This window comes from Dama dama, chromosome 10 (genome assembly GCF_033118175.1).
Source record: "Dama dama isolate Ldn47 chromosome 10, ASM3311817v1, whole genome shotgun sequence".
Classification (NCBI taxonomy): Eukaryota; Metazoa; Chordata; class Mammalia; order Artiodactyla; family Cervidae; genus Dama; species Dama dama.
Genome location: NC_083690.1, coordinates 37005627 through 37032426, shown reverse-complemented (window position 1 = coordinate 37032426; position 26800 = coordinate 37005627). Strand labels below are relative to the sequence as shown.

Below are 26800 nucleotides of genomic sequence, written 5' to 3'. Positions count from 1 at the left end.
TTGGGCTCCAAAATCACTGCAGATGGTGACTGCAGACATGAAATTAAAAGACGCTTGCTCCTTGGAAGAAAAGTTATCACCAACTTAGACAGCATATTAAAAAGCAGAGACATTGCTTTGCCAACAAAGGTTCATCTAGTCAAAGTTATGGTTTTTTTAGTAGTCATGTATGGATGTGAGAGTTGGACTATAAAGAAAGCTGAGCGCCGAAGAATTGATGCTTTTGAACTGTGGTGTTGGAGAAGACTCTTGAGAGTCCCTTGGACTGCAAGGAGATCCAACCAGTCCATACTAAAGAAAATCAGTCCTGAATATTCATTGGAAGGGCTGATTCTGAAGCTGAAATACTTTGGCCACCTGATGCAAAGAACTGACTTATTGGAAAAGACCCTGATGCTGGGAAAGATTGAAGGCAGGAGAAGGGGACAACAGAGGATGAGATGGTTGGATGGCATCACCAGCTCAATGGACATGAGTTTGAATAAACTCCAGGAGTCGGTGATGGACAGGGAGGCCTGGCATGCTGCAGTCCATGGGGTCGCAAAGAGTTGGACATGACTCAGCAACTGAACTGAACTGAAACAAAGGTGCAGGTTCACCCTCAGTGATCTTTCACTTTCGAGCCCCATGTTGGGCGCCACTTGCTGCGGCCAGCACAGCGGGTAGGGATTGAAAGTGGTTGATGCACAGTTTGGGAAAAAGAAACGAGACAGAATTAAAGTTTTAAAGATGGAAACAGGGGACTCAAGACCTCTTGGGTCTAGAGCCCTGTTCCTCAGAGCCACATCACTTTTATTTAGTGTCTTGGCAAGCAGAAAGGATCTGTTGTGCTACATGAAGTCAGTCTCCTGTGTCCCTGGACACCTCTCCCATTTTATTGATTACTTTAAACTATCTGTTATTTTCTTATACAAGGGCTGTCACCTAGCTGGAGGTCATAGACCCACATATGCCTTGGGAAAACATCTTGGTGTGTGCACAAGCAGTGTTCTGAACTTGCGCTGACCGAGCGTTCCAAGGTCCACACTATGTTTTTCCTTAGCTTAGCAGGGCATGACAACCTCAACTGATCAACCCGATGTACTTTTATTTGGGTTATGCTATGTTGCTATATTTTGTTTTTATTCTCTTCGCATGGTGATTTTCTCATGGCTTACCCAGAGCAACAGGTGGCTGACAATAACCCCTGTAGCTTGTCATTCCTTTGAGAGTGAATATGGCGAATTTGGGGAAAATTCTCAAAACAGTGCTAAATTTTCTCCTGTAATTCATACCCACACCAAATCTTGGGCTTTTCAAGGTGGGAAGAAATGCAGTTTTCAGCACTCAAGAAATGGTGATGTTTAGCACCATAAGGTACTTTGCAGTCAGCAAAGCATTGTCATTTCCCCATTTCACATGACCTTCCAGACAGCACGGAGGTGGGAAGCTGTGATCAACATCATCCCTGTTTTACAGATGAGGAGCTGACACGTCGAGTCAAGTTAGTGCCACGAAACCACACACGCAACGAGAGGCAGCAGCCCAGTGACTGCAGATGATACGCCTTTTCTACTCTGCCTCTGCCTCCCACTTGGCTGTTAAGCAAGGCGTGCAGAGAGCTTGTTCCTATATGTAACGGCCTTCCAGGTGGCTCCCGGGAGAGCTGCAGGGCACTGTGCCCAGACCATGGGGTTTGTCCATGGGTACCACCAGTGGGGTGTTCCCTGGGCACCATATGAAGCTTTATGTGGACCAGTCATATGAAGCCACATGTAACATACACACTCTTGATCAGTTCAGTTCAGTCGCTCAGTCATGTCCGACTCTTTGAGACCCCATGAACTGCAGCATGCCAGGCCTCCCTGTCCATCACCAACTCCCAGAGCTTACTCAAACTCAAGTGCATCGAGTCAGTGATGTCATCCAACCATCTCATCTTCTGCTGTCCCCTTCTCTTCCTGCCTTCAATCTTTCCCAGCATCAGAGTCTTTTTCAATAAGTCAGTTATTAGCATCAGGTGGCCAAAGTATTGGAGTTTCAGCTTCAGTATCAGCCCTTCAATGAATATTCAGGACTAATTTCCTTTAGGATGGACTGGTTGGATCTTCTTGCAGTCTAAGGGACTCTCAAGAGTCTTCTCCAACACCACAGTTCAAAAGGATCAATTCTTTGGCGCTCAGCTTTCTTTATAGTCCAACTCTCACATCCATACATGACTACTGGTAAAATCATAGCTTTGACTAGATGGACCTTTGTTGGCAAAGTAATGTCTCTGCTTTTTAATATGCTGTCTAGGTTGGTGATGGCTTTTCTTCCAAGGAGCAAGTGTCTTTAATTTCATGGCTGCATTCACCATCTGCAGTGATTTTGGAGCCCAAGAAAATAAAGTCTGTCACTGTCTCCATTGTTTCCCCATCTGTTTGCCATGAAGTGATGCGACCAGATGCCATGATCTTAGTTTTCTGAATGTTGAATTTTAAGCCAACTTTTCACTCTCCTCTTTCACTTTCATCAAGAGGCTCTTCAGTTCTTCTTCACTTTCTGCCATAAGGGTGTTATCATCTGCATATCTGAGGTTATTGGTATTTCTCCCGTCAATCTTGATTCCAGCTTGTGCTTCATCCAGCCCGGCATTTTGGGTGATGTACTCTGCATATAAATTAAATAAGCAGGGTGACAATATACAGCCTTGACATACTCCTTTCCCAATTTGGAACCAGTCTGTTGTTCCACGTCCAGTTCTAACTGTTGCTTCTTGACCTGCACACAGATTTCTCAGGAGGCGGGTCAGGTGGTCTGGTATTCCTATCTCTTGAAGAGGTTTCCACAGTTTGTTGTAATCCACACAAAGGCTTTGGCATAGTCAATAAATGCAAAGTCAAGTGGGCCTTAGGAAGCGTCACTACGAACAAAGCTAGTGGAGGTGATGGAATTCCAGTCGAGCTATTTCAAATCCTGAAAGATGATGCTGTGAAAGTGCTGCACTCAATATGGCAGCAAATTTGGAAAACTCAGCAGTGGCCACAGGACTGGGAAAGGTCAGTTTTCATTCCAATCTCAAAGAAAGGCAATGCCAAAGAATGCTTAAACTACCGCACAATTGCACTCATCTCACACACTAGTACAGTAATGCTCAAAATTCTCCAAGCCAGGCTTCAATAGTACGTGAACTGCGAATTTCCAGATGTTCAAGCTGGATTTAGAAAAGACTGAGGAACCAGAGTTAAATTGCCAATATCCGTTGGATCATCGAAAAAGCAAGACTTCCAGAAAAACATCTATTTCTGTTTCATGGACTACGCCAAAACCTTTGACTGTGTGGATCACGCACTCTTGTACCACCAGCGAAATGGTAGTGAGGGAAGATGTTATGGGACTGCTGAAGTTTCCTTCAAGTTAATTTGCCCCTGCTTCCTCTCTGCCTTATCTCCCTGCATTGAAACTGTGGGTTTCTACCAGAAGCCATGACCTGAGTTCCAAGAACGGTCCCAGGTCCTTCTTCCCAATTCTTTATCTTCCCTTTTTAACACCAAACACCAAACCCACCCAATAGGCATCACTCCCAGCTGCCTCCCCTTTCTCCCTCCACCTCTGTCCCTTAAGTCCAGCTGCCCTGCTCCGTCCAAGTAGCTTTGACCTGTGAAGTCGGTTGGAACTTCTCGGCTCTGCTCCCACCCACCTTAGCCCAGCCCCAGCACCCAACTCTGCACCTGACCAGCCTCACCTCCTACTCTTTCCCCTCCCTGTCAAATCCTGTCTCCCCCTCTTCTCACCAATCCATCCTTCAGTGACTACTTTTCTGACAACTAATGTGCAACTTTGTTTTTACAGCTTGCAAAGTACAGTTGCCTTTATGCATGTACAAACATTCTTACCAAGTCTCATTTAGAAGTTAGTTTTTCCTCCCTGCTGGATCTCTCTTCATCTCCTGCCTAAACTACTACTGGTTTGGGGTGGGGGCTGGGGGCAGATGTGGGAGTTTTGCTTGTATGTTTTGAGTTTGTTTGTCTGTTTGTCTTTTTCTTTGCCTTCAATACACCTGAGTTCTGCCTGCCTTTAAAAAAAAAAAAAATTGGCCACACTGTGTGGCATGCAGTATCTTAGTTCCCCAATCAGGGATCAAACCCTGGCCCTCTGCAGTGGAAGCATGGAGTCTTAACCACTGTATCGCCAGGGAAGTCCCCTGCCACTGTTCCTTTAACCAACCTACATTAAGATCTTTCTCCACCTTCCTGACAAATTGCTCCTTACAAGACCTCACTTCCTTTCCTCCAAAAATTCTAATTAACCCTCTATAGTCTCTTCTTTCTCAACATTCAGAGCCTGTTAATAATCGTTAGAATGTGACTCCTGGATGGACTTCCCTGGTAGTCCAGTGGTTAAGAAGTCACCTGCCAATGCAGGGAACATGGGTTCAGTCTCTGGCTGGGGAAGATCCCACATGCTTCGGAGCAACTAAGCCCGTGCACCCCAACTGCTGAGCCTGTGCTCTAGAGCCTGAGAGCCTCAACTACTGAGCCCCACGCCATAACTAATGAAGCCCGCACCTAGAGCTGCTGGACCACAGCAAAGAGTAGCCCCTGCTTGCCACAACTAGAGAAGGCCCATATTGTAGCAATGATGACCCAGCACAGCCCCAAATAAATAAGTAAATAAAGAAATAAAAATAAATATTTTTAAAAAATGACTCCTGGAACCAGCAGCTCTAAGGATCAGGTGGCCATGAATGACAGTTCTCCCCATGACCAGTCACCCCGTGCCGCCTGGGTGTGTTTACACATCCACACTTTGTCTCCTTACCCTGCAAGCTCCTTGCGGCAGTGATGATCCTTTTCCTTTTTAAACTACACAGATGTTTAGAGGAAGCTCTGGATTCGTTTGGCTGCTTTCCAGTTTCTAGCCCAACTCAGACGTGTCCAGTATCTTGTGTTCTATTACCTGTAGGTTTGGAGTTACATCAAAGGCAATTTGCAGGGGGTGGGGGAGGAGGCACTGTGTAAAAATTGAGAAACTTCAACTAAATATCCCATTTCTCTTTTCTCCTTGGAAGAATTAGCCTCTCTGGAAATTCTGAGTCCACACCCAGCTTGGCAGCAATAGCCTGAAGGGTGAATGCTTCCCTTGGCCAGAGAGTGTGCTCAACACATGGGCAACTCCCCACAGTCTCACTTCAGGCTCAGGTAACAGTCACGTATATCCCAGCCATTGGCTAGCCTGGCCCCTGTGGGCACTTGGGGGTGGGGTGGCTGGACATGCATAAAGAGAAATCGATGTTCAATAGAATAAAAGTGTGGGACTTAGGGGCAACAGGAAGAGAAGCTGCGTGCATCACTGCTGACCATGGAGCAGGCTTAGACACCCTCTTTTCCTTTTTTTTTAATTAATTTTTTATTTGAGTATAGTTGTTAGTTTCCACAGCAAAATGAATCAGTTACACGTATACATACATCCGCTCTTTTTTAGGTTCTATTCCCTTACAGGTCATAACAGAGTATTGAGTAGAGTTCCCTGTGCCTGACAGAGACAATCCTTTTTTCTACCACCAGAGAGTTACCTTGGAAAGAGGCACCCCACAGAAGGCTTAATTCTGTTCTGGGAAACCCGCAATCAGGCAGAGAAGTGTATTTCTGCAGCTCTGGATATGCGCACCACTTCACTTTGTATTTCGGTGACTCATACGTTGGTTTAATGTCCCCACCAGACTGCAAACTTCTAGAATACCAGTGCAATGTCACTATCATATCCTCCAAAACAAGCATAATCCCTGATACATAATATATCATGATCAATGGCTATGAATAAATAAGTTCTGCCATAATGCTGATGTGACTCAATAAGCAAGGTCAATGGAAGGACATTTGTCACCCTTCTGGTGTAAATAACTTTGCTGCAGCACGAAGGTAAGAATGAAGCCTCTCTGGGGAAGAAATATGGTTATACATATATTTTTTATTGAAGTATATCATCAATATAAGTTATGGATCTATAGTGATGCATGATTTTTAAAGGGTCTACTCCATTTATAGTTATGAAGTATTGGCTATATTCCCTCGGTTGTGGCTTATTTTATACATAATAGTTTGTACCTTTTACTCCCCTCCACTGCATTCCCTCTCTCCTTCCCTCTCCCCATTGTGACCACTAGTGTGTTCTTTGTGAGTTTGTTTCTTTCATGTTACATTCCCCAGTTTGTTGTATTTTTTAGATTCCACATATAAATGTTGTAATTTTTTTAATTCCACATACAAATATCATACTGTATTTGTATTTCTCTGTCCAATTTATTTTACTTCGCATAATACTCTCCAAGTCCATTCATGTGGTTGCAGATGGCAAAATTCCATTCTTTTTTATGGCTGAGTATTTTCCCATTTTGTATATCTACACACACACACACACACACACACACACACACACACCAACCACATCTTCTTAACCCGTTCACCTGTTGATGGACACTTAGATAGCTTCTATATCTTGGCAATTATAAATGATGTTTTTTATGTATATGTATCTATGTGTACATATAAATATTAATTCACCTGTCAGAATCTGTACTAATTAAACAATCCAAAAGACATTTGCACAAAAATCTTCATTTAAATATTTCTTAACCTAGCAAAACTTTCAAAGTATTCAGCATGTCTAGAAGTATAGGCATGAACTATTTAGCCGTTAAAATGACGCTTATCCATTCTGTGTAGCAAAATTTTAAATGTCAGTGATATGATAATTAAGCTTTTTAAAATAGTACACATAATTTCACATCAACCACATCTGGCTTTTCTAGGTGACAAGGAACCAAGTAAGTCTCTTTTATTGGCTAGGACTTTATTGTAAGGACACACAGGGAAATGGGGAGATAGGAAACAATACCGTCTGCAGCAAAGTCAGGCACTGCACAGAACCGGGGCCTGCAGGCTGTTCAGATGGCCACCTGCTCATGCTGGGGGTTCTCAGTAGTGGGGGGCGGGCTCCCCTCTGCGCAGTCTGCCATGTGGTGCATAAGCCCTGAAGCCACTGCTAACCCATGACACCCACAGCTTCATGGCTTCTGTCACCTAATGCCTTCTGCTGATTGATTTCTGCCTGGCCCCGGTTTTCTAATTGTCTCACATTTGAACTCCCCAAGAAAGGAGATCCAGATGCTTTACTTCCCTACTGTTCCATTCTTCAGAGCTCTCAGGCCAGACCACATCTGTAATCCCAGTGGTCAGCATTATAAACTGTGCTTCCAAAAAGTGCCCAAACCTGATCCCATCAATTTGGTCCAAAAAGTCACACAATATGAATGTAGCAGGTACTTCAAACATATCAGCCACCTATCCAATACAATCTATAATTTTGAACCATGTTTAAAATAATAAATAAAAATATATACATAGGGAAGGGCTTCCCATGTGGTACTAGTGGTAAGGAACTCATCTGCTAATGCAGGAGATGTAAGAGACACTGGTTCCATTCCTGGGTTGGGAAGATCCCCTGAAGGAGGGCATGACAACCCACTCTAGTATTCTTGCCTGGAGAATCTCATGGACAGAAGAGCCTGGTGGGCTACAGTCCATAGGGTCAAAAAGAGTTGGATATGACTGGAGCGACTTAGCACATACACACACACATACATACGAAAACAGATAGGAAAGAGATAAACCCATCATAATTGGGTTAGGGTGGAAGGATTATAAGTGATTACTTTTCTCCATTTTGCACTTTTCATTTAACAATACTGTAATTGACTTTTAGTTTTCAAATATTTTTTCAAAGTACTCTTCAAACTATAGGAGTCATACAGCCAAGCTACTAAGTTCAGTCTCTCCCCAGAACTTGCCTTGGAATATAGAGCAAAGTCACAATCATTAAAGTCTGTGGGTGCTCTTGCTCAGCAGGTAGAGTATTACTTCTGTCTTATCTTGCCAGGTGAAGGCCATAATTGTTGTAGGTTGTGAAAGCACCTTGAAGGCAAAAGTGCCTGTTATTATTCTGAAAACGTCTTTTAAATTGCTATAATAGCATATATCACATGAGCAGAACATAGAACCTTATGACTAGCTTGGGCATAGAAAGACGTTCTTTATCCACAAGCCAAGTATTTGAAAATACCACCCACTCAATTGGCAGACACCTTCAGGGCTGGAGAGGAACTACCAACATAGTTTTGTGAAACTGAGCCACCCATGGCTTAACTTTGATCTCCTCTGTGTACATCGTTCTTTCAGCTCCTCTGCCACAAACATACAATTACTAAGTATTATTACTTGATAATAACTCTAATTACTACAAGGACTGCCCGAGGTGAAAAAGGAGAAATCGAATTATTAGATGAACTGGTGTCAGAGTTGGACAGTCTGTTTGTATCTCGAAAAGACACAATCCTTTCGTCCCCAGCCCTAACTTGGGGGCGCACAGGCTGCGGGAGGGGACCCCCAAAGCGGGAGGCTGCACCAGTGCAGGGCAGTAGACATGTCCAGCATTGGGGAAACCGAGATGTCGAATCCTCCCGCCCTCCTAGAGAGGACCCGGAAGCGCGGCGCAGTCCCGGAAGGCGAGGTGCTGACACACTTCCGGCCTTTGTGACTCATTGTGTCTGTGTCGAGGCGTCAGGAGGGCCTGGAGCTGAGCGCGGCGCCCTTCGGCCGGCCTGAGCCCCAGAGTCAACTCCCTTTTCTCGCCCAGCGCCCCCAGCCGCTCCCGGGGCTCACGGTGAGATTTGGGGCCGGCCTCTGAGAGAGCGGGCGGGGCCGCAGGGGTGTGTGCGTGGGGGTGGGCTCTGCAGCTGCGAACCCGGGGTCCTCTCCTGGCGGCCCGGGCGTCGCGAGCAGCGAGTCCGTGCCCCTGTCCCCTCCTCAGGCCGGGCCGTAGGCAGCGCCGTCCCCCGGGGTAGCCGACTCCGCCCCATCGGGGGCCCAGGCAGGGACAGGGCCTCGGACCTTGGCAGGAGGTCCTGGGAGACCCGGGGGAACGGCTGTCTGCGGGCCCCTTCCGGGCCCTCACCTGCAACGTCGTCGTCTTCGCTTGATGTTTTTGAGAACCGGGTCGCTAGCGAACCGACCCCTGTTGGTTATTTTTCCTTCCCTGCTTTAGTCGCCATTTGCTTTTATTCCAGTGAGAGGTTTTTTTGTTTGTTTTTTTAATTTTCGGGGTCCTTGAAAGATCTCAGGTGAAAATGAGAAACGGACACGTTTCAAGATGCCGAGTACGTATTTCCAGATCACCTGCTTCTCCTCACCCTGTCCCCCAAGCGGTGATTAAAGAGCGTATGAAGCCTAGTCTGAGTGGATGGAGAAGTGATTCTGGTCTAAGAGAGATAATAACGTACGTCCCACTCTCCCTCAGCTTTAGGGCATATTTCAAAGGCTTTTGAAAACGAGCCGTCCGGAAGATTAGGTGCGTTTTTTATTTCTGGGTAGTAGTTACTCTGCCTGACTTGGAAGGGTGAAGAGTGAAAGGAATTTGTGGCAATTGCACGGGACCATTAGGAGACTGATTAACTGAGTGACCTTGGATAAGACAGGACACTTCTGCCAACTCTGAGTTCTGTCATCTATCAGATTAGGTTTTTTCCAAAGGCCCCTCCAACTTTGAGATTATTTGCTTTAGTCATTGTAATTGAAAAATTCAGCTACAGTTCAGCCTGACACTGCCCCCTGCCCTCCCCTTCCTACAGTGCCTCCAGTACACAATAAGATACTTTCATTATAGAGAGCCGCTGTTACATGGCCTGAGACCAAAGAAAGCATTTATTGTACAGGCCATTGCTAGGCGGATTGGAGGTGGTCAATAAATACTTGTTGAATTGAATTGTGGAGGATTCATTGTGACCAGTCAACAAAGCCCTGTTACTGTATTTGCCAGCCACATGTGGAGAAATAGCATTATTACTTAGGGAACCATGATGATAATTTGCCCCAGAATGTTTCTCCAAGTTTGTACTGTCTCTGAATTAATATGCATGATTCTTGTTCATTATTTCAGGCTGTTTTCACCAATCTTAAAATACAAATAGGGAGGCTCACTAATCAATACCTTAGGTTTTTGCTGATTCTCTGCTTGATCTAAGCTTTTAAATTTTTTCTAACTTTATACTGTATCTAAATACAGATGAGTGTCATGTTAAATCTTTCCTTTTTATTCTGAGTATCAGTATTCTTTTGGAATTCTCAGGATACCTAGTTACCTTTTTTTTCTTTTTTTCCTAGATATCTTTTAAAGGTAGCTTTTTCCTGTTTTAAAACATTTCAGAGTGCTTCTCAAAAATGGGGGAGGGGGCAGTTTAAAATGTCAAGACTATACCCTGGAAAAGATAACTGGCCTGTTTAGAAAATAGCCTCTGAAATAAACTGAGCTTGTAACTCCAAGCCTTTTTTGTAAGAAAATCTTTTGTATTTACCTTTGGTGAGAACCAGTTACGGGGGTAATCTTATCTGTATCGGATAGTGTGTCGGAATGGTTTAAACTCAAAGGGACCCCAGAGATAGTTTTCTGCTCCTCTGATTCTACCCTACCCTTGTTTGACAAATAAAGATACTGGGTGTCGGAGAGGTTCAATAACTCCCCCAGGGACAGTAACTTCCTCATCCGAGGAGACTGGAATTCAGGTGTTCAGCTTGTGCTGCTTTCACTATAACAGGGTTTGTCCCATGGCTTAAGTGAGTTTGGTGTGATGGTTGGAACCTGAACTGAGTCTCACAGAACTCATTTCAAATCCTGACTTAACCATTTAATTGCTCTGTGACCATGAGTGTTCCTTAACATCTATCAACCTTAGTTTCATTGTTATACATTGTGACCACAATTGTACCTACCTTCTAAGAGTGTCATGTGAAATGCCTGCTACATAGACCAGAGTTAACATTGGTTCTTACTATTATGCCTGCTAGAGGCTTCTTGAATTGAACAGATGAGGGGCAAGTGGCATTTCAGCTTAGCTCTGAAGGATAAGGAGGATTTGAAAAGGCAGTGAAGACTGGGAGGGAAATCCCAGGCATTATGATGTGAGAAAGGGATGACGGTCAAAGTATAAGACATTTAGGAAATACTGAGTAGAGTCATTTTGCTGGATGGATAAGGTTCATGCAGGGGAGGGGAAGAAATTGATGGTAAATGAAGCTTGATGGGGACGCTGGGACCACGTGCTGGGGAGTGTTGGATTGCAAGGCTCTATGCAGTTTTAGGAAGAAGAATCTGAGAGCAAGGTTGGAGATGAATTGTGAAGGAGAGGAGGAAAACGAAGGTAGGGAACCAAAGAGAGGAAGCCATTCTTCACAGAACTAGATACAAAAATAAGTGTGAACAAAGAATTGCATCTCCCTGGTGCTTGGAGATGAATGTACTTATGTAAGGGGAAAGGAATCAGAGATGAAGTTCTCAGTCTGAGTGAATGAGATGTTCATGGACCAGCTGATCCCTAGTTGCCACTGAAGGCAGTAAGATGACAAGGGGAGCTGAAATAGTTGTTCTTATTTCTTCTCTCCAATTTAACAGAATTAAGGTCTGCTCAGTTCTTTAGAAGAAAAGTGAACAAGAGTCCTTGTCCTCCAGGGGCTTAATGTTTAGTTGGGAGGTGGTGATAGAAACTCAGGTAATGGTAATACAAGGAGAGTAGACATGCCTGACAGAGAAAGTCCCAACAGTGTTCAAAGGAGGAAGATATCATCTTTAATTTGGAATGTCAGGAAACAGTGTACATCTTGAAGGGAAAGTCACACCCCAAGTTAATGGGTGTTATGTTAACAGGAACGTTAATGGGCTGAATAGGCTGAAATAGAAGGGATCACTACTACTAAGAGAAAAGTAATGGAAGTGGAAAGTCCAGCGGATTGTGTTGTTTGAACGCTAAGTCAGTAGATATCAATGATTCATGGAGAGTAACTGAGGGGAAGGCGGGAGTGACCAGCAGCAGACTTTGGCAATACTTCGTTGACCTTGGTATGTTATTTGTGTTGGAATGGGGAGAAATGCAAGCAAGACAAACTGGGTGGGGATGAAGCACTAGTGTCGGCAGGAGATGTGGAACCTGGATATTGGGATGGTGGAAGACGGTTCTGGCATAGCTGGAAAAGATACTCTTTTTTTTTTTTTTTCCACTTTTCCGAATGAAATGAAAGAGACCAAGCCTTACAGGAGTTATTTAGCCTCCCAGCTGGGAGAAAGCCAGCCAAAAGAGTGCTCTCTTGGACTCCCTGCTTGCTGCCTCTTGTTCAGGTCCTGGCTCTTCTGATGCTCCAGCTCCATGGGGGCCGTTTCCTGGAAGCTGCCTCGGGGCTGCCCCAGCACTCACGTTGAAACCTCCTTAGAACTGTTGGAACATCTGCTCTGTACTCTAATGATTTGTGTAAAAACTGGAATCACGCTTCTCATCTTTTTATTCCCCTCAGCCTAGGGTGACACCATGTGTGTTTGTGTTGTTTTCGTCACTAATGTCTGACTCTTTTGCGACCTTGTGGACTGTAGCCCTCCAAGCTCCTCTGTCCATAGGATTTCCCAGGCAAAAATTTTGGAGTGTGTTGCCATTTCCTTTTCTGAGGGATCTTCCTGACCCAGGGATCGAACCCGAATCTCCTGCATTGGCAGGAGGATTCTTTACCGCAGTGCCACCTGGGAAGCCCTTGCGTATGATAAATCTTCAGAAATGCTTAGGAAATTGAATACTTGTAACCAAGGACTTTCTAGGTAAAGTTGCTCTGAAGTTGAAAAACAAAATATATTTCCCCAGCAAGGGCGTGGAGTGCAAAACAAGTCTGAAGGCATGGGTCAGTTCAGTTCAGTTGCTCAGTCATGTCTGACTTTTGTGACCCCATGGACTGCAGCACATCAGGCTTCCCTGTCCATCACCAACTCCTGGAGCTTGCTCAGACTCATGTTCATTGAGTTGGTGATGCCATCCAACCATCTCGTCCTCTGTTGTCCCCTTCTCCTCCCACCTTCAATCTTTCCCAGCATCAAGGGCTTTTCAAATGAGTCAGTTCTTTGCATCAGGTGGCCAGAGTATTGGAGTTTCAGCTTCAGCATCAGTCCATTGTTTACCCATCTACTTGCCCTGAAGTGATGGGACCGGATGTCATGGTCTTAGTTTTCTGAATGTTGAGTTTTTAAACTGGCTTTTTCTCTCTCTCTCACTTTCATCAAGAGGCTCTTTAGTTCCTCTTCACTTTGTGCCATAAGGGTGATGTCATCTGCGTATCTGAGGTTGTTGATATTTCTCCCAGCAATTTTGATTCCAGCTTGTGCTTCATCCAGCCCTGTTTTTCATGATGTACTCTGCATAGAAGTTAAATAAGCAGGGTGACAATATACAGCCCTGATGTACTCCTTTCCCAATTTGGAACCAGTCTGTTGTTCCATGTCCAGTTCTAACTGTTGCTTCTTGGCCTGTGTACAGATTTCTCAGAAGGCAAGTAAGGTGGTCTGGTATTCCCATCTCTTTAAAAATTTTCCACAGTTTGTTGTGATCCACACAGTCAAAGGCTTTAGCAGAGTCAGTGAAGCAGAAGTAGATGTTCTTCTGGAATTCTCTTGCTTTTTAGAAGATGGTTTACAACAGGACTTTTACCAGTTTAAAGTATTGGAGAAATGACTTAATTCCCACATTCTTTTTATATTTATGCAGAGAGCCTTTTTGAATGTAATGTTCTTTATTGTAATTATAAGCTGCTATTTTAAGAACAATTTCTGTTTTTTATTAGGGACCAAAGAAAGAAAAAATGAATCCTGTTATAAGCCTCAGATTAAAATCATAATCTTTGTTTAGAACAGTCATGTCCAAACTTTTCCAGTCACACAATCCTGTCAGTAAAAACTGTTTACAAAAGTTACATACATATATTATTATACCAGCATTTTGTATAATTAAAAAAAAAATACAGTAAGTTGTGCTTTTCTAAAATAATTTTGTGCTTTAAATGTACATGATCTGTTTTCCACCAAAATTGCTAATAATTTTTTAGTGAAAGTCATGTAATTAAAAATGTTTTGTTAGTTTAATAAAACTATTGGCTTATCTCATTTTGATACAGACGGATGCTGTCTCTAAAACTCAATTGAACTTGATGCTTAATTTTGATGGCTGTAGAGGTGAAAACGATGCCTCACAAAGGTTTGTCGATTGAGATGAAAGAAATACATTTTTGCATCTGCTTAGTAACTCGTGATTGCTCCTGTCCACCAACCCTCTTCAGTTTTTGTTCTTTGAAATTCACCTTCTACGTCTCCATTTTTCCATGCCTTTATATCACCTCTTCTTACAAACTAATCAAAAGATGTTTTATAATTTTAACAAACAGGCTTAAGACCCACTAAAAATCCTCATTTGGAAGTTCTTAAACAAATTAGGGAATATTTCCAAGTTTTTAACATGTGTAGACAGTAAGGAGTTTCAAGGATGCTAAGTATCAGTTTTAGTGGTTAAAATTATGTAACAACCAACTAATAGTTCCTTCCTCATACTTTTTTTTTTTTAACTTTTTCACTTGTCGGTTGACTTCTTGTTACATTTAGATCCACATTGGTTTTCACCTTCTAACCTGGCTGAGTTAAAAATTGCTGTAGACAGAAGCTTCCGCCATGCCATTTTCTTGTTTGTGTGTGTTTGCCTTCCTAGTGTCTCCCCTTCTTGTAGTTTCTCTGCAAGAATCTCTAAAGCTGCTTTTTCTTTTCTGAGATGTAGTTGATATATAGCATAAGGTTAGTTTCAAGATACATAATGATTCAGTGTTTCTGTATATTGCCAAGTGATCCCAGTAAGTCCAGATGACATCTGTCACCATAGTTACATTTTTTTCATTTGAAGAGAATTTTTAAGAACTTCTTGCAGCAGCTTTCAAATATGCAGCACAGTATTAACTGGAGTCACCGCGCTGTGACTCCACCCCCAGGAGTGACTTATTTTATAACAGGAAGTTTGTGTCGTTTGACCCATTTTGCCCCTGCATCACCCCCGATACTGTCTCTTGTGAACATATTCAGCGTTTAGACCAAGTGAGCTTGTTAGTATCCATTTGTACATTAAATGTGGTCTATTTTCTCTCACTTTTAAAATAGAAATAGGCATTCTGATATTTTCCTTATTCAAAGTGGATCATTTTGTACTGACCAAGGCACCCAGAAAAGTCATAGAAGTAGCTGAATGGGGGTCGCAAGTCCGAGCCTTCAGATCTGGCCTGAGTGTCGGCTCCACTAGGCAGGCGGCCTCTTGCTCCTGAGCACGCGGCTGAAGTCACCACGCCGCAGTCGCGTCATCTGTAAGAGGGTGCTCCGGGTTCTGCCGGGAGCCCCCGCCTGGCACCCTTTCTCAGCTCTCACCAGGCCGAGTGTGTAAACACATGACGTCATAACCTGCCTTCCCCCTGGAAGGAAGGTGCTTGGACTCCAGCAGACACCCTGAGGGTAGAATTCGCCAGTTGGGGGTTCGCTCGCAAAACCTCAGTATCTATAAAGTGACAGTGGAACAGTTGGTACTGGGGGCTTTTTTTTTCCTTTACTATTCAGAAGGCTTTTTTTTTTCCCCCAGAGGCGTTTTTAATGCTTGGATGTGTAGCCTTGTATGAAGTATTAACGGCAGAGTATCACTTTTGTTTTGTTTTGTTTTTAAAAAGGTTTGTTTCATAAAGGTACCAGTAATTTTTTTTTTTTTTTTAACTCTTCAGGAATAGTACAGAAACGGATACCAGACATCTCACAGGACAGAAAGGAGCGCACACGAGCACAAACCCTGTTGGGATCGAGTCAGGTCCCTGAGCCTGAATGATGACTGCTGAGTCGAGGGAAGCCACAGGTCTGTCCCCCCAGGCTGCCCAGGAGAAGGACGGTATCGTGATAGTGAAGGTGGAAGAGGAGGATGAGGAGGAGCACATGTGGGGGCAGGACGCCAGCCTCCAGGAGTCTCCCCCGCCCGACCCGGAGATCTTCCGCCAGCGCTTCAGGCACTTCTGTTACCAGAACACGTTCGGGCCTCGAGAGGCCCTGAGTCGACTGAAGGAGCTCTGCCACCAGTGGCTGCGGCCCGAGATCCACACCAAGGAGCAGATCCTGGAGCTGCTGGTGCTCGAGCAGTTCCTCTCCATCCTGCCCCGGGAGCTCCAGGCCTGGCTGCAGGAGTACCGGCCCGACAGCGGGGAGGAGGCTGTGACCCTGCTGGAGGATCTGGAGCTGGATTTGTCAGGACAGCAGGTGAGGCCAGGTGACGCCTGGGATGTGTGAGCAGCACGTGGACTCTGACACCAGAGCAAAGAGAGAGTTTGATTTAAAGCTCGTGTTTATAGTCTTTGTGGTACTTCGATCCTACTCCACTTGGCTGTTAAAAAAGTATTCTGGCCCTGGCCCTCGCCCAGCCACTGGCATATTACTGTCTTTCTGTTTGTCTAAATTCCTGTTTAAAAAGTAATTTACCCACAAGCCCAACCCGTTTGTCCTCAGGTCCCAGGTCAAGTTCATGGGCCTGAGATGCTCGCAAGGGGGATGGTGCCTCTGGATCCAGTGCAGGAGTCCTCGAGCTTTGACCTTCCTCATGAGCCCACCCAGTCCCATTTCAAACATTCATCTCGGAAACCCCGTCTGTTACAACCTCGAGGTAAGAAGCCAGTTTTCACGTGGGGTGTGAAGCAGGGACGCACCAATCAGATGTGTCTGTGGTGTTGGTGCCTGTAATAGAGAGGCATGCTTGTTTCTGTTATCATTACTACTACACATCAGAGGAAACAGCCTACAGACCAATTTCATGAGTTAAAGAGTGTCACTGAGGAGGTAAGTGGTATGTGCATAATAAACTTGGGTGGACATTATATTGTTTGTTGAATTGTTAGCATTCTGGATGTCTAGCAGACCTTTTTTTAACAGGAAAGTGCTGAGGAGATGATATATATTCAGCACTTGGTATGTCATAAATTATCTGTAAAAGGATCATTTTTAAATTGATTTTATTTGGGACTTCCCTGGTGGTCCAGGGGTTAAGACTCCATGCTTCCACTGCAGGGGGCATGGGTTCAGTGTGTGGTGAGGGAAACTGGATCCTCCATGCCACGCCGCACAGCCCCAAAATAAATAAATTCATTTTCTTTAAAATGTATAAATACTGTATAACAGCACTCTTTTTCTAGGTTACTTTCAGAAATCCCAAAGAATGGAAAAAGGATGGGAAAAATGTTTTTGGTTGAGGAACGTGAGGCAAAAAAAAATCATTTCAGAGTCATATAAATAAAAATGAGTTTTTTTCCTTTGAGGGAAATATTAATGTATTTTATCCAGTTTTAAAATCAAAGTAGGTACATAGACTATCAATAAATAATAATAACATGCTAAAAGAATGATTGTTCAGGAGCTGATAAATGCACAGTCCTTACCCAGTGTATATGCTTGTAGTGACGTTTAGGGTGGGCGTCTAGAGCTGAAGCAAGCATTGCGTTCTGGAGGACAGCCAGCATTCATAAGCTGGAGAAACCCACGTGAACCATCCAGTATGCTGTGAAGTTTAGTCCACCACTGTCCACCCCATCCCATTATTTCCTCCTAGGGGTTGAAATTAGGAAATGGAAAAGGATATTCATGGTTTTAAATGCCAGATTAGGGCTTCAGATTACCGGAGTAATAGTTCTAGAAATCCTGGAATATATAGTTGTTACATAGTAAACATGCACTTATTCTTAGTTTCCTCTTTGTGCTGATCATCTTCCATGGTATTTCCTCACTCTTATAAGGTTGGAGTGCTAGGTACTTGATTTTTTTGGACACTTTGCTCTAGCTTTTAGTAATTCTGTTTCAGAATCGTTTTTCTAATATCTTTGGAATACAGTAACATCATCTGTTTACCAGTAACATTTCCAAATCTAACATTACTTGGCAAGGGAAGGTTTTGATTTTGCAGTCTCCTAAGAATTTTCCAGTTTTTCTTACACATTGCAGTTAGTGTGATCCTATGTTGAATGTGTCTTTTATTAGAGGAGTATCAACCCATGCCTTCATACACTTGGAAATATCTCATCAGCATTCAGACCCTGTGTGTGTTTTATCCAAAAACTGGTCAAGTGAAGGAGAAAAGTAGAGGGACAAAAATTGGCAGAAACTTAAAAATAAGAAGAGCCCCTTCCTTCTCTGTTTCAAGGCATTACTGCTAAAGATTTTTAAAACTTAATTTTTCACAACTGGATGGAAATCTGAAGTCCTTGACTCAAGAGCTGAGGTTACCCACTTCTGTAGCTGAGGACAGGAACCTGGTTCTGGTTCTGGTTCTAGCTCTGCCCTCTCAACAGGGGACGTTAGGCAAGCCGATTACCCTCTTCGGGCCTGTTTCACCCTCTGTGACTCCTTGTTCCCCCTGCCCAAGAACAGAAGTCCTGGGAAGACACAGCTTACGCCGGCCTTCTTACAGTCTCTGTAATTGTCAGTCTGCAGTTCCTCGTTGAACATCAGGCACACTAGTGCAGCAAAGAGGGTGCCCTGGGCCCTTCTTCGAGGGGGACCCAGAGCAGAGCTGGCTTCACTCACAGCTCCTTTCTCCTCCTTCAGCTCTCCCTGCCACCCACGTTCCTGCCCCTCATCCTGAGGGGGCTCCCAGAGACCAGGCGATGGCATCTGCATTGTTCTCGGCAGATTCCCAGGTGAGCTGTGGGCCCCTCTGCCTTCCTGAGTCCCTGCCGTCTGCCTCTTGCTGGGGCTCTCCTGGCGGTCTTCTCCCAAGACACTGGCTGCTGAAGCCCGGGCCCACAGAGTAGCCCCACTCCCCGGGGTCCGTTGGAACCCGGCTCGGCCGCCTTTTCTTCCCAGCATCCTGTAGGTCTGTAGTCACCTCCGTCCCTGACTGCAGGTTCGGGCAGTGGGACTGTCCCTGGGCTTTGGGGGAACTGAGTGTGGGGATCTCGTGTTATTTCAGGCAATGGTGAAGATCGAGGACATGGCCGTGTCCCTCATCCTGGAGGAATGGGGATGTCAGAACCTGGCTCGGAGGAATCTCAATAGGGACGCCAGGCAGGAGAATTATGGGAACGTGATTTCCCAGGGTAAGACGGGTGCAGGATTACTTGTGATAAGAGTGTATTACCTCTTTTTCCAGTAGCTGTGGGATCTTTGATGTGTTAGACTACCGAGCTTGTTTGTTCAGACCAGATGGAGAAGGAGAACACTGTTTATTTCATCCCAAAGCCTGGCACTGGGACTTCGTGACCTCACGTGGATTTCCTAGTTCTAGGTAGTTTTACCTCTAGGGAGTCTTTTGAAAGCAGAAGTAACTCTTGTGTTTTGATTCCCTACCTCTTCAACTACTCCGTCGCCAGCGAGGATTCTGCTTCATTCCCTGTGGTTACAACTGAGGTGCTTTTGTCGGGGTTGGGGAGTGTCTGTTTTTCAGTGTAGATGGCCAGGTGGGCACTGACCGTCAGTCTCATCCTAACCTGGGACTTGTTCTGAGCCCACCAGGTGTCCTTCCACGGGTTTTCGGTCTCGCGTCCTATGAGCACTGCTCCACCAAAACTGTATAATTCCATGACCTTATGCCTGTCCCTCCCTCAGGGTCAGGTTTCCTAGGTTCCAAACCTAATGGTGATCTTCTGTGAAGAGCTCTGGCTCCTGAGTGTGTAGTAAGAACAAAGAAGTTCTCAGAGGCATCAACCGGATAAGACAAGGTGACGCAGCTGACAATCTCATTTGTCTCTGTTAGGTCTCAACCCCTGGGAGACTTCACTGTAGGAAACTGTCAGATCAGTCCTGTCACAGAGAAAGCCCACTTGCTGAGACTTCTGCCTGGGTAGAGCAAGGGGAATGTGAATGAAGGGAAACTAGGAAGAGAGGATGTTAACTACAGAAACTTCAAGTTTTGTTTTGAACCATAGGATTAGCTGGGGTTCGATTCTTAATACTTGCTCTTTGGATGAGGTGAAAATTAAGCCAAAATACTGATCTGTGTTTGTGAGCTGGGTAGTACCCATCTGTTGCTAACTTACAACATAGGGAACCATCCAGATCATCAAGGACCTAGGCTTGGAATTCAAAAGAATGGACCAGTTTCACTTTCCTTATGATCGGGTCACTATTTATGGCAGTTTCATCACTAAGTCAGGGTCTAGATATTCAGCTCCTTCGGTGGTTGTGTTGAGGTAGTGCACACCCACTTGGAAAGGTTTCTTAAGGCCAAATAAATGAAGAATAGATTTGGGTTTGTTTGGTTTTTTTCCCCTAGACAAATGTAAACATATAAAATAGTGTTTTTGTACTGAACAGTTTTTAGTCTGTACTTAAAAAATAGAGTGGCACACAGAATATAGCAGTCTGCAATAAAAATACATTCCAGTTTTTGCAGGTTGCTAAAACCACAAATCAGCTCTGCATTTGTAAAATCTTGTTTTCTTATATTACATCCTTTGTGAGCCATTTCCAGACATGTGTTCACTTTCTTTGTTCTTAGTAATTCTCAATCATCTGTCAGTGAAAGTTTCAGTTACATTTACTGATGCCACAACCAGCCTCTCTCCCTCAGCCCTGTTACTTGAGCACGTCACCTCTCTTCTCCCTGGTGGAGAGAAACCGTTTCATGTGTCTGAAGGTCCACGTCACCTGCCAGATTCTTTTTAATTTCATAAATACTTCAAAATATATTTCATAAATTAAAACTGAAACTTTTTTTTTAATGTGTATTGATTCTTTCAAATTAATTATTGGGTGACCAATTATAGAACCATGTGTTGTGACCTCTTATGTTCCTTAATGCCTTACCCCTTCCCTTCTTTTCTCGCCTGGTCTGTTCCTTCTGCTTGTTCCCAGCTTCTGCACACTCCCTGCATTGTCCTTCCCACTCTTTGCCTGCCCTCACATTTCCCAGTTCTCGCTGTTATCCCTGTGTTTTTTCCCTTTTTCTACTATTTTGTCTACAATTTGTACTGTGAGGTCATTTTGCAGGTATGTAGAGGCTTCCTGGGAAAGTGTCACTTGAGTAAACCATATATTCAAAAGAGGAAGGTGCTATTTGTATTTTCTATTTATTGTGTCAGGTTGTGAAAACAGGGATGAGACTGAGGAGTCCACCTCAAAGGCTGAAAGTGCAGAAGACTCAGCATCACGTGGGGAGACCGCAGGAAAATTCCAGAAAGATGTCGGAGAAAAGCGTGAACAGCAGGGCAGAGTGGTAGAAAGGCAGCAGAGAAACCCTGAGGAGAAAGCTGGAAAAGAAAAGAGAGACTCGGGGCCAGCTACAGTCAAGGAGAAAAAACCCAGCGCAGGAGAGCGAGGCCCGAGGGAGAAGGGGAAGGGTCTGGGAAGAAGCTTCAGTCTGAGCTCCAACTTCACCACCACCGAGGAAGTTCCCACGGGAACCAAGTCTCACAGATGTGATGAATGTGGAAAATGCTTCACACGGAGTTCAAGCCTTATTCGCCATAAAATAATCCACACTGGAGAGAAGCCCTATGAATGTAGTGAGTGTGGGAAAGCCTTCAGTCTTAACTCAAACCTCGTCCTGCATCAGCGCATCCACACAGGAGAGAAGCCTCATGAATGTAACGAGTGTGGCAAAGCCTTCAGTCACAGTTCAAATCTCATTCTGCATCAGCGAATCCACTCTGGGGAGAAACCCTATGAATGTAACGAGTGTGGGAAGGCCTTCAGCCAGAGCTCAGACCTCACTAAGCATCAGAGAATCCACACGGGGGAAAAACCCTACGAATGTAGTGAGTGCGGAAAAGCTTTCAACCGAAACTCATACCTTATTTTGCACCGGAGAATTCACACCCGAGAAAAGCCCTATAAGTGCACGAAGTGTGGCAAAGCCTTCACCCGGAGCTCGACCCTCACTCTGCATCACAGAATCCACACCAGAGAGCGAGCCTCAGAGTACAGCCCGGCCTCCCTCGACGCGTTTGGAGCATTCCTGAAAAGCTGTGTGTAAAGCGTTTGTCAAGCCATTTCCCCCTTTCGTTTCTAAAATGATTTCAGAGATTTGTGCCCATTGGAGCAGAAAAAAAAAGCCTGAACAGGTTATAAAGAAAATCACACTCAAGGATCGTTCCAGCTACATCAGCAGTGTTCTGCCTTTGTGTAGTCCGTGGGCCGGTAGTTCTTCCAAAGCCCCTGTAGGGAAATGCTCAACTTGGGATGTAATCCACATGCTACTTCCACACAGGATAGAAGCACACACACAGGAAAACAGCAAGGCTTTCAGTAATAAGGGTACCTCTAAGGCACTATTGGACTCTCCACAACCACACCATATAATTGAAAGACTGAGATCGTGTCTGTGAAAACGACACCGATGTCCAAAACCTGCTTGCCACAGGCAAACCCTACTTGGCCAACATCTTGCTGAACCTTATTTCCCAAAAAAGAGGGACAGTTCCAACAAACTACATGGAGACCTGCTGCTCAAACTAATTACATAGATATGGTAAGTTCTGTCTGGGTAATGGTAGCCTACCAAAGCTGTAGAAATCTAGGACTGCGCTCATCCATATCAAACCAAAGATTTCAGTCTCTTCCTGAAAGGGAGAGTACACGTGCACCAGGCAGCAGTCCCAAAGGTAGGTGGTCTGTCCTCCTCACTGAGACAAATCCTGCTGAAATGGCAACCGTGATTCAAAACTTTTCTCCCTTTGTGAGATCCCTGAGGTCCTAAAGCGCTGTCGCACTCCTCAGCACATCTCTCCATGAGTGAGCACTTGATTGCATACTGTCTGTGATCCTTCCTTGTTCCATGTGTGAAAGTTTCCATCACTCCCCAGAAGAGACGCTTCTCCTGTCAGGGGTATATTTATTTTTATATCCTGGACAGTCCTAGACGCAGTGCTGAACATGTAAGAAGTGCTCCTTAGGCCTGACTTCTAGCAGGGCTTTGACATTCACCACAGGGCCCGTGAGTCAGGAGGACCTGAAATACAGTAGCCCAGGCCAGCTTGTGAGACCCTCAGGGCCAAGGGCATTGCTAGAGCTCCAGAGTCTCATGTTTGTTTTTGTCTTGAAGATAAAACAAACGTGTCAGTCCACCACCGGCATAGACTCTTATCTAGACCCAGATCAGAGAGCGAGTACCAGGGAATGTCAGAAGTGAGTTTGTTGTCATCATCTTAAAAAAGACACTTAGGCTATTGTTGGACGTCCGTTTATGGCAAAGATGTTCACCAGAATCTGTCAGTCAACTGCTGGACACCGTGATGATTGGAGCACTTTCTGAATCATGTGGAACGTTAAACAATAAAGTTCAGAAGATGTGATTTCTGTTGCTTTTCAGAAAAAGGAACATTTTCCCCCACCCCTTCCAGAAACTGTGAAAAAGCATTTGACACCATTATCTGGCAGTTACTAAACATGTCTGTTGCTCCGAGAAACTCACCAGCCTACTGAAATGTAGGTGGGTATGTCGCAGTCATTCTGCACGGTGTCTTTTCTGTTTCTCGTCACTAAAGATGGGTGAGGCTGTGAAACTTTGATCTTTCCCACCATCTGTGCAGGAGGTTGCACTCCCTTCTAGAAGCTCATAACAGACCATTTGTGGATACACACTCACGAGCCCCAAGCAGCGTGGGCTACATAGGGAGTCCTCAGGGCTTCAGGTAGGGGTGACTGCTCATGCAGGAACTTAGAAACAGACTAAGAACACATCTGAAGACTAGCCTCCTGATAGGAGACTCCCCACCCCCCTGCCACGTAGAGTTTGAGATTTTCCGTCAAGAACTAAAACTCATCCGTCACTTGTTCGTCAACCAGCAGCCCAAGCTTGTGAGACAGGGTCAGCTTCATGGGGAGCCATGGAGGTGGGGCAGCTGTAGCCTCAACTCCAGGCCAGGCAGCACTAATCCTCTGGCCTCTGTAACTTGGACCCGCCCCCAGCTTCCCTGCAGCTCCTAAGCAGTTGCATCAGTGTTGCTTGGGGGAATTTCACCGAGGTCAGCTGGTGACCAGAGTAGTCTATCCAACCAGATTAAGAAAAGGAGTGATACTCCAGAAGGGCAAACCTAACTACCTTTTGATAGAAAAGGGAAGGTAGAAGAAACTGCTTTGAGGAATTTTCTTCAGAGTAAGACAAGGATGGTCAAGTAGAAAACTTGGTGCGTTTGAGCAAAGACGTCCGCTGCCAGGGAGCTACTGAAAGCAGTGAGGTACTTAACTCAAGACACTGATCAAAGCGCCACCTGTTCTGAAGAGTCAAAGAACGTTGGCTAGGTCCACATTGGCCTTTTTGAGCCACAACTCCATGCCAACATAATTCTACCATCATTTCTTTTTGTGGAAATTATAACCTGTTCCCCCATATATAATTCCCATTTTCCTGGGATATTGTACAGACTGTGGGACAGCTATGGGGATTGTTCCAGGTCTTCTGCAGATGGACTCCTTGAAATAGCTGTTTGAAGACATCATTTCTGGAGAAAACAGGCTACTGCTGTTTATTAAAACTATTCGCATTGCATCCATTTATCAGCTGCTCAGCACAAAGTGTAATTGGGTCATGGTCCAAAAGGCTGACAACATCTAAAGTAGTGCTTGGGATTGAAAGTCCTCCACTGGCTGAAGTCTGTTAACAGTTCAAGGACTCTAGTTAATTGGTGGCATGCTAGCTGACCCAGTGGAAATTTTTGAGAGGTTTTTAAAAATATACCTTAACCTTGCCAGGAAGAGAAGTAAAATTCTTCAGGTTGCAGGGCATTTATTTCTGCTTCATCCTGGCAGGCAAGGCTAAAGCCTAAGACTGCAGATGTATAAGGCATCTTGATATGTTAGGGCACTTAGTATTTTAAAGTGAAACTGTGCTAAAGATGTACAGACAGGTTGACCCTTTTGAGAGGTAAGAATTCACATCTTACCTGGCATCAGAAAATTCATTCCAGGAAGGAACCTCTTAAATGTGATAAATATGGCAAAGCCTTTAATCACATTTCAGCTCTTAGCATCAGAAAGCTCACTGTAAATAAACATTGTTAATATTATATGTGAGGAAAACTTTCCATGTATAGCACTCATTGCTTTGGACAGAAAAGGAATTCCTTCAGTATGTTCCAGTCGTGTAATGAATTTCAGAAACACTGTGGAGAAAGCTCAATCTTAACTGCAGAGGATCCACAGAAGAAAAAAAAGGGGAAATGCTAAAGAAATAGCAAAATGTACAATTTCTGACAAAAATTGTTAATGTTGGGTACTTCTATATATTTTGTATGATCGTAATGTCAGTGTCTGTGTTTTGTACCTCCAGCCCCTGTTCTTCTGTATACACCCTGTACCAGATAATGTATTTTTATTTTAATCTATTTGACAGAACACATCACTCCAAAAGAGCAGTGTTTTGGAGTGAGTAGTGAAATTGACATAGACAAAAAGTCAATTCACAGAACTGAGGAGAGGGAAAAAAAAAAACTGCATAGTTTGGTGCTTATCAAGTCAAGAGCTTAGGAATGAGTAGATTTCGTTAGGAGGGACAGGTGAATAGGGAACTAAAATGGAACAGTTCGCTATAGACACCTGCAGTTTCCACAGCCAGGAACTCGACGCTTAGCTGTCAGATCACCGATTCAAGCAAGGAGAATGGGTTCTCTGAGCTTGTCGGGGGCGGAAGAAGGTCTGCTCCATGAATTGAGAGTAGGGAGTGGACTGGGAAGGCCAGGGGGACCACTTACTATCTTGACCTGGACCAATGGTGTAAAGCATCATCCTGCTTCCCCCACTAACTCTTTCATCTCTGTGTTGAGAAAACGTGGGGTAGGAAAACACCAAGATGGACTTTTCCCTGGAAAACAGACACAGGTGCATCCAGGCCCTGGCATTGCAGTGTTCCCTCTATACCTCCCCTGATCCCACTCACCTCCCCTGGCTTGTGATGATTAGAGAGGGCTTGAGAAGATTCACAGCTGAGAAAGAACTTTTTTCTCTTTATCCTAGAGTTGATCACCTTTTATTGCAGGGTCTGGTTGTCCTACGTACTCATCTAAAGCTAGCTAACCAGGTTCATCCTACCACCGTCATGGAAGAATCATCGTGTAAATTGGTGTAACAGAATTAACACGTAGTCAGACAGTGACAGCAATACCTGCCAGAGAAGCCATGTGTTTGTGGTCCCACTCTGTGCAGTTGCTCAGAAATAGCGATGAGGGGGCCATGGTGCCTGAACTGGGAAACCAAATGCAGGTCTGCAGATTGCAAAGCAAAATGTAGAATCAGAGAAAAGGAAAGTAAGTCGTATAAATAGATGTTTTTGTAGAAGTTAGAGTAGATTTTCATTTCAGCTACTGCTGGAGAATATAATAGAAAGCATTGTTTAAAAAGTTTCTCTAACATTTGGGTTTCATTCCTGGGATGGACACACTACTGTACATTGAAAAGTAGTTACTTATTTTGCTATTCAAATTAATTTTTTATTATATCTAAAACTGAAATTATCTGTTTTACTTTTCAGAGCTTTGTAAAAACAAACTTGAAGTTATAGGGAGGTAAGCCATCTCCGATTCTGCAGGTCAAACAGAAGTTTGGGAAATATTTTAGACATCACATAATAAGAATGTCTTAACATGAGAACTTAGTTTCATATTGTCTGGTTCTGTTTAATAGTGGATACCACAAACCTCGTGTTCTTCTCTTATTCTGAAACCGTGGAAGGTAAAGAGTGGACATTAGATTGACTTCTGAACAATGGTCTGTTATTTAACAGGTTTTTCTTTTAATTGTTGAATTTCTCACCTCCATTTACTAAAGAATCATGACTCACTTCAAATTGCACAGAAATCAGCAAAGTTAATTGGTCCTAAATTAAATTTTCTCCCTTCAGCAAGCACTCATTAAGCAGTCAGGCTGAGTGTGTTAAGATGCAAAGAGTAAGTTTGTGAGGTATTTGAAAGGTGATGCTGAAACTGGGATTTCATTC

At 44.3% G+C, this 26800-nt stretch overlaps 1 protein-coding gene across 1 annotated transcript in view; it reads left to right on the top strand.

Moving 5' to 3' along the window:
• Positions 1-8545: 8545 nt before the first annotated feature.
• Positions 8546-26800, top strand: part of ZKSCAN1 (zinc finger with KRAB and SCAN domains 1) — a 31332-nt gene continuing 13077 nt past the window's right edge. Inside the window, exons 1-8 of the mRNA XM_061152366.1 lie at positions 8546-8682; positions 15624-16146; positions 16393-16546; positions 18478-18569; positions 18842-18968; positions 20952-21840; positions 22800-22804; positions 23600-23667. Coding sequence (XP_061008349.1) covers positions 15721-16146; positions 16393-16546; positions 18478-18569; positions 18842-18968; positions 20952-21840; positions 22800-22804; positions 23600-23667 — 1761 coding nt within the window. The 5' untranslated portion in view covers positions 8546-8682; positions 15624-15720. The remainder of the gene's footprint in view (positions 8683-15623; positions 16147-16392; positions 16547-18477; positions 18570-18841; positions 18969-20951; positions 21841-22799; positions 22805-23599; positions 23668-26800) is intronic.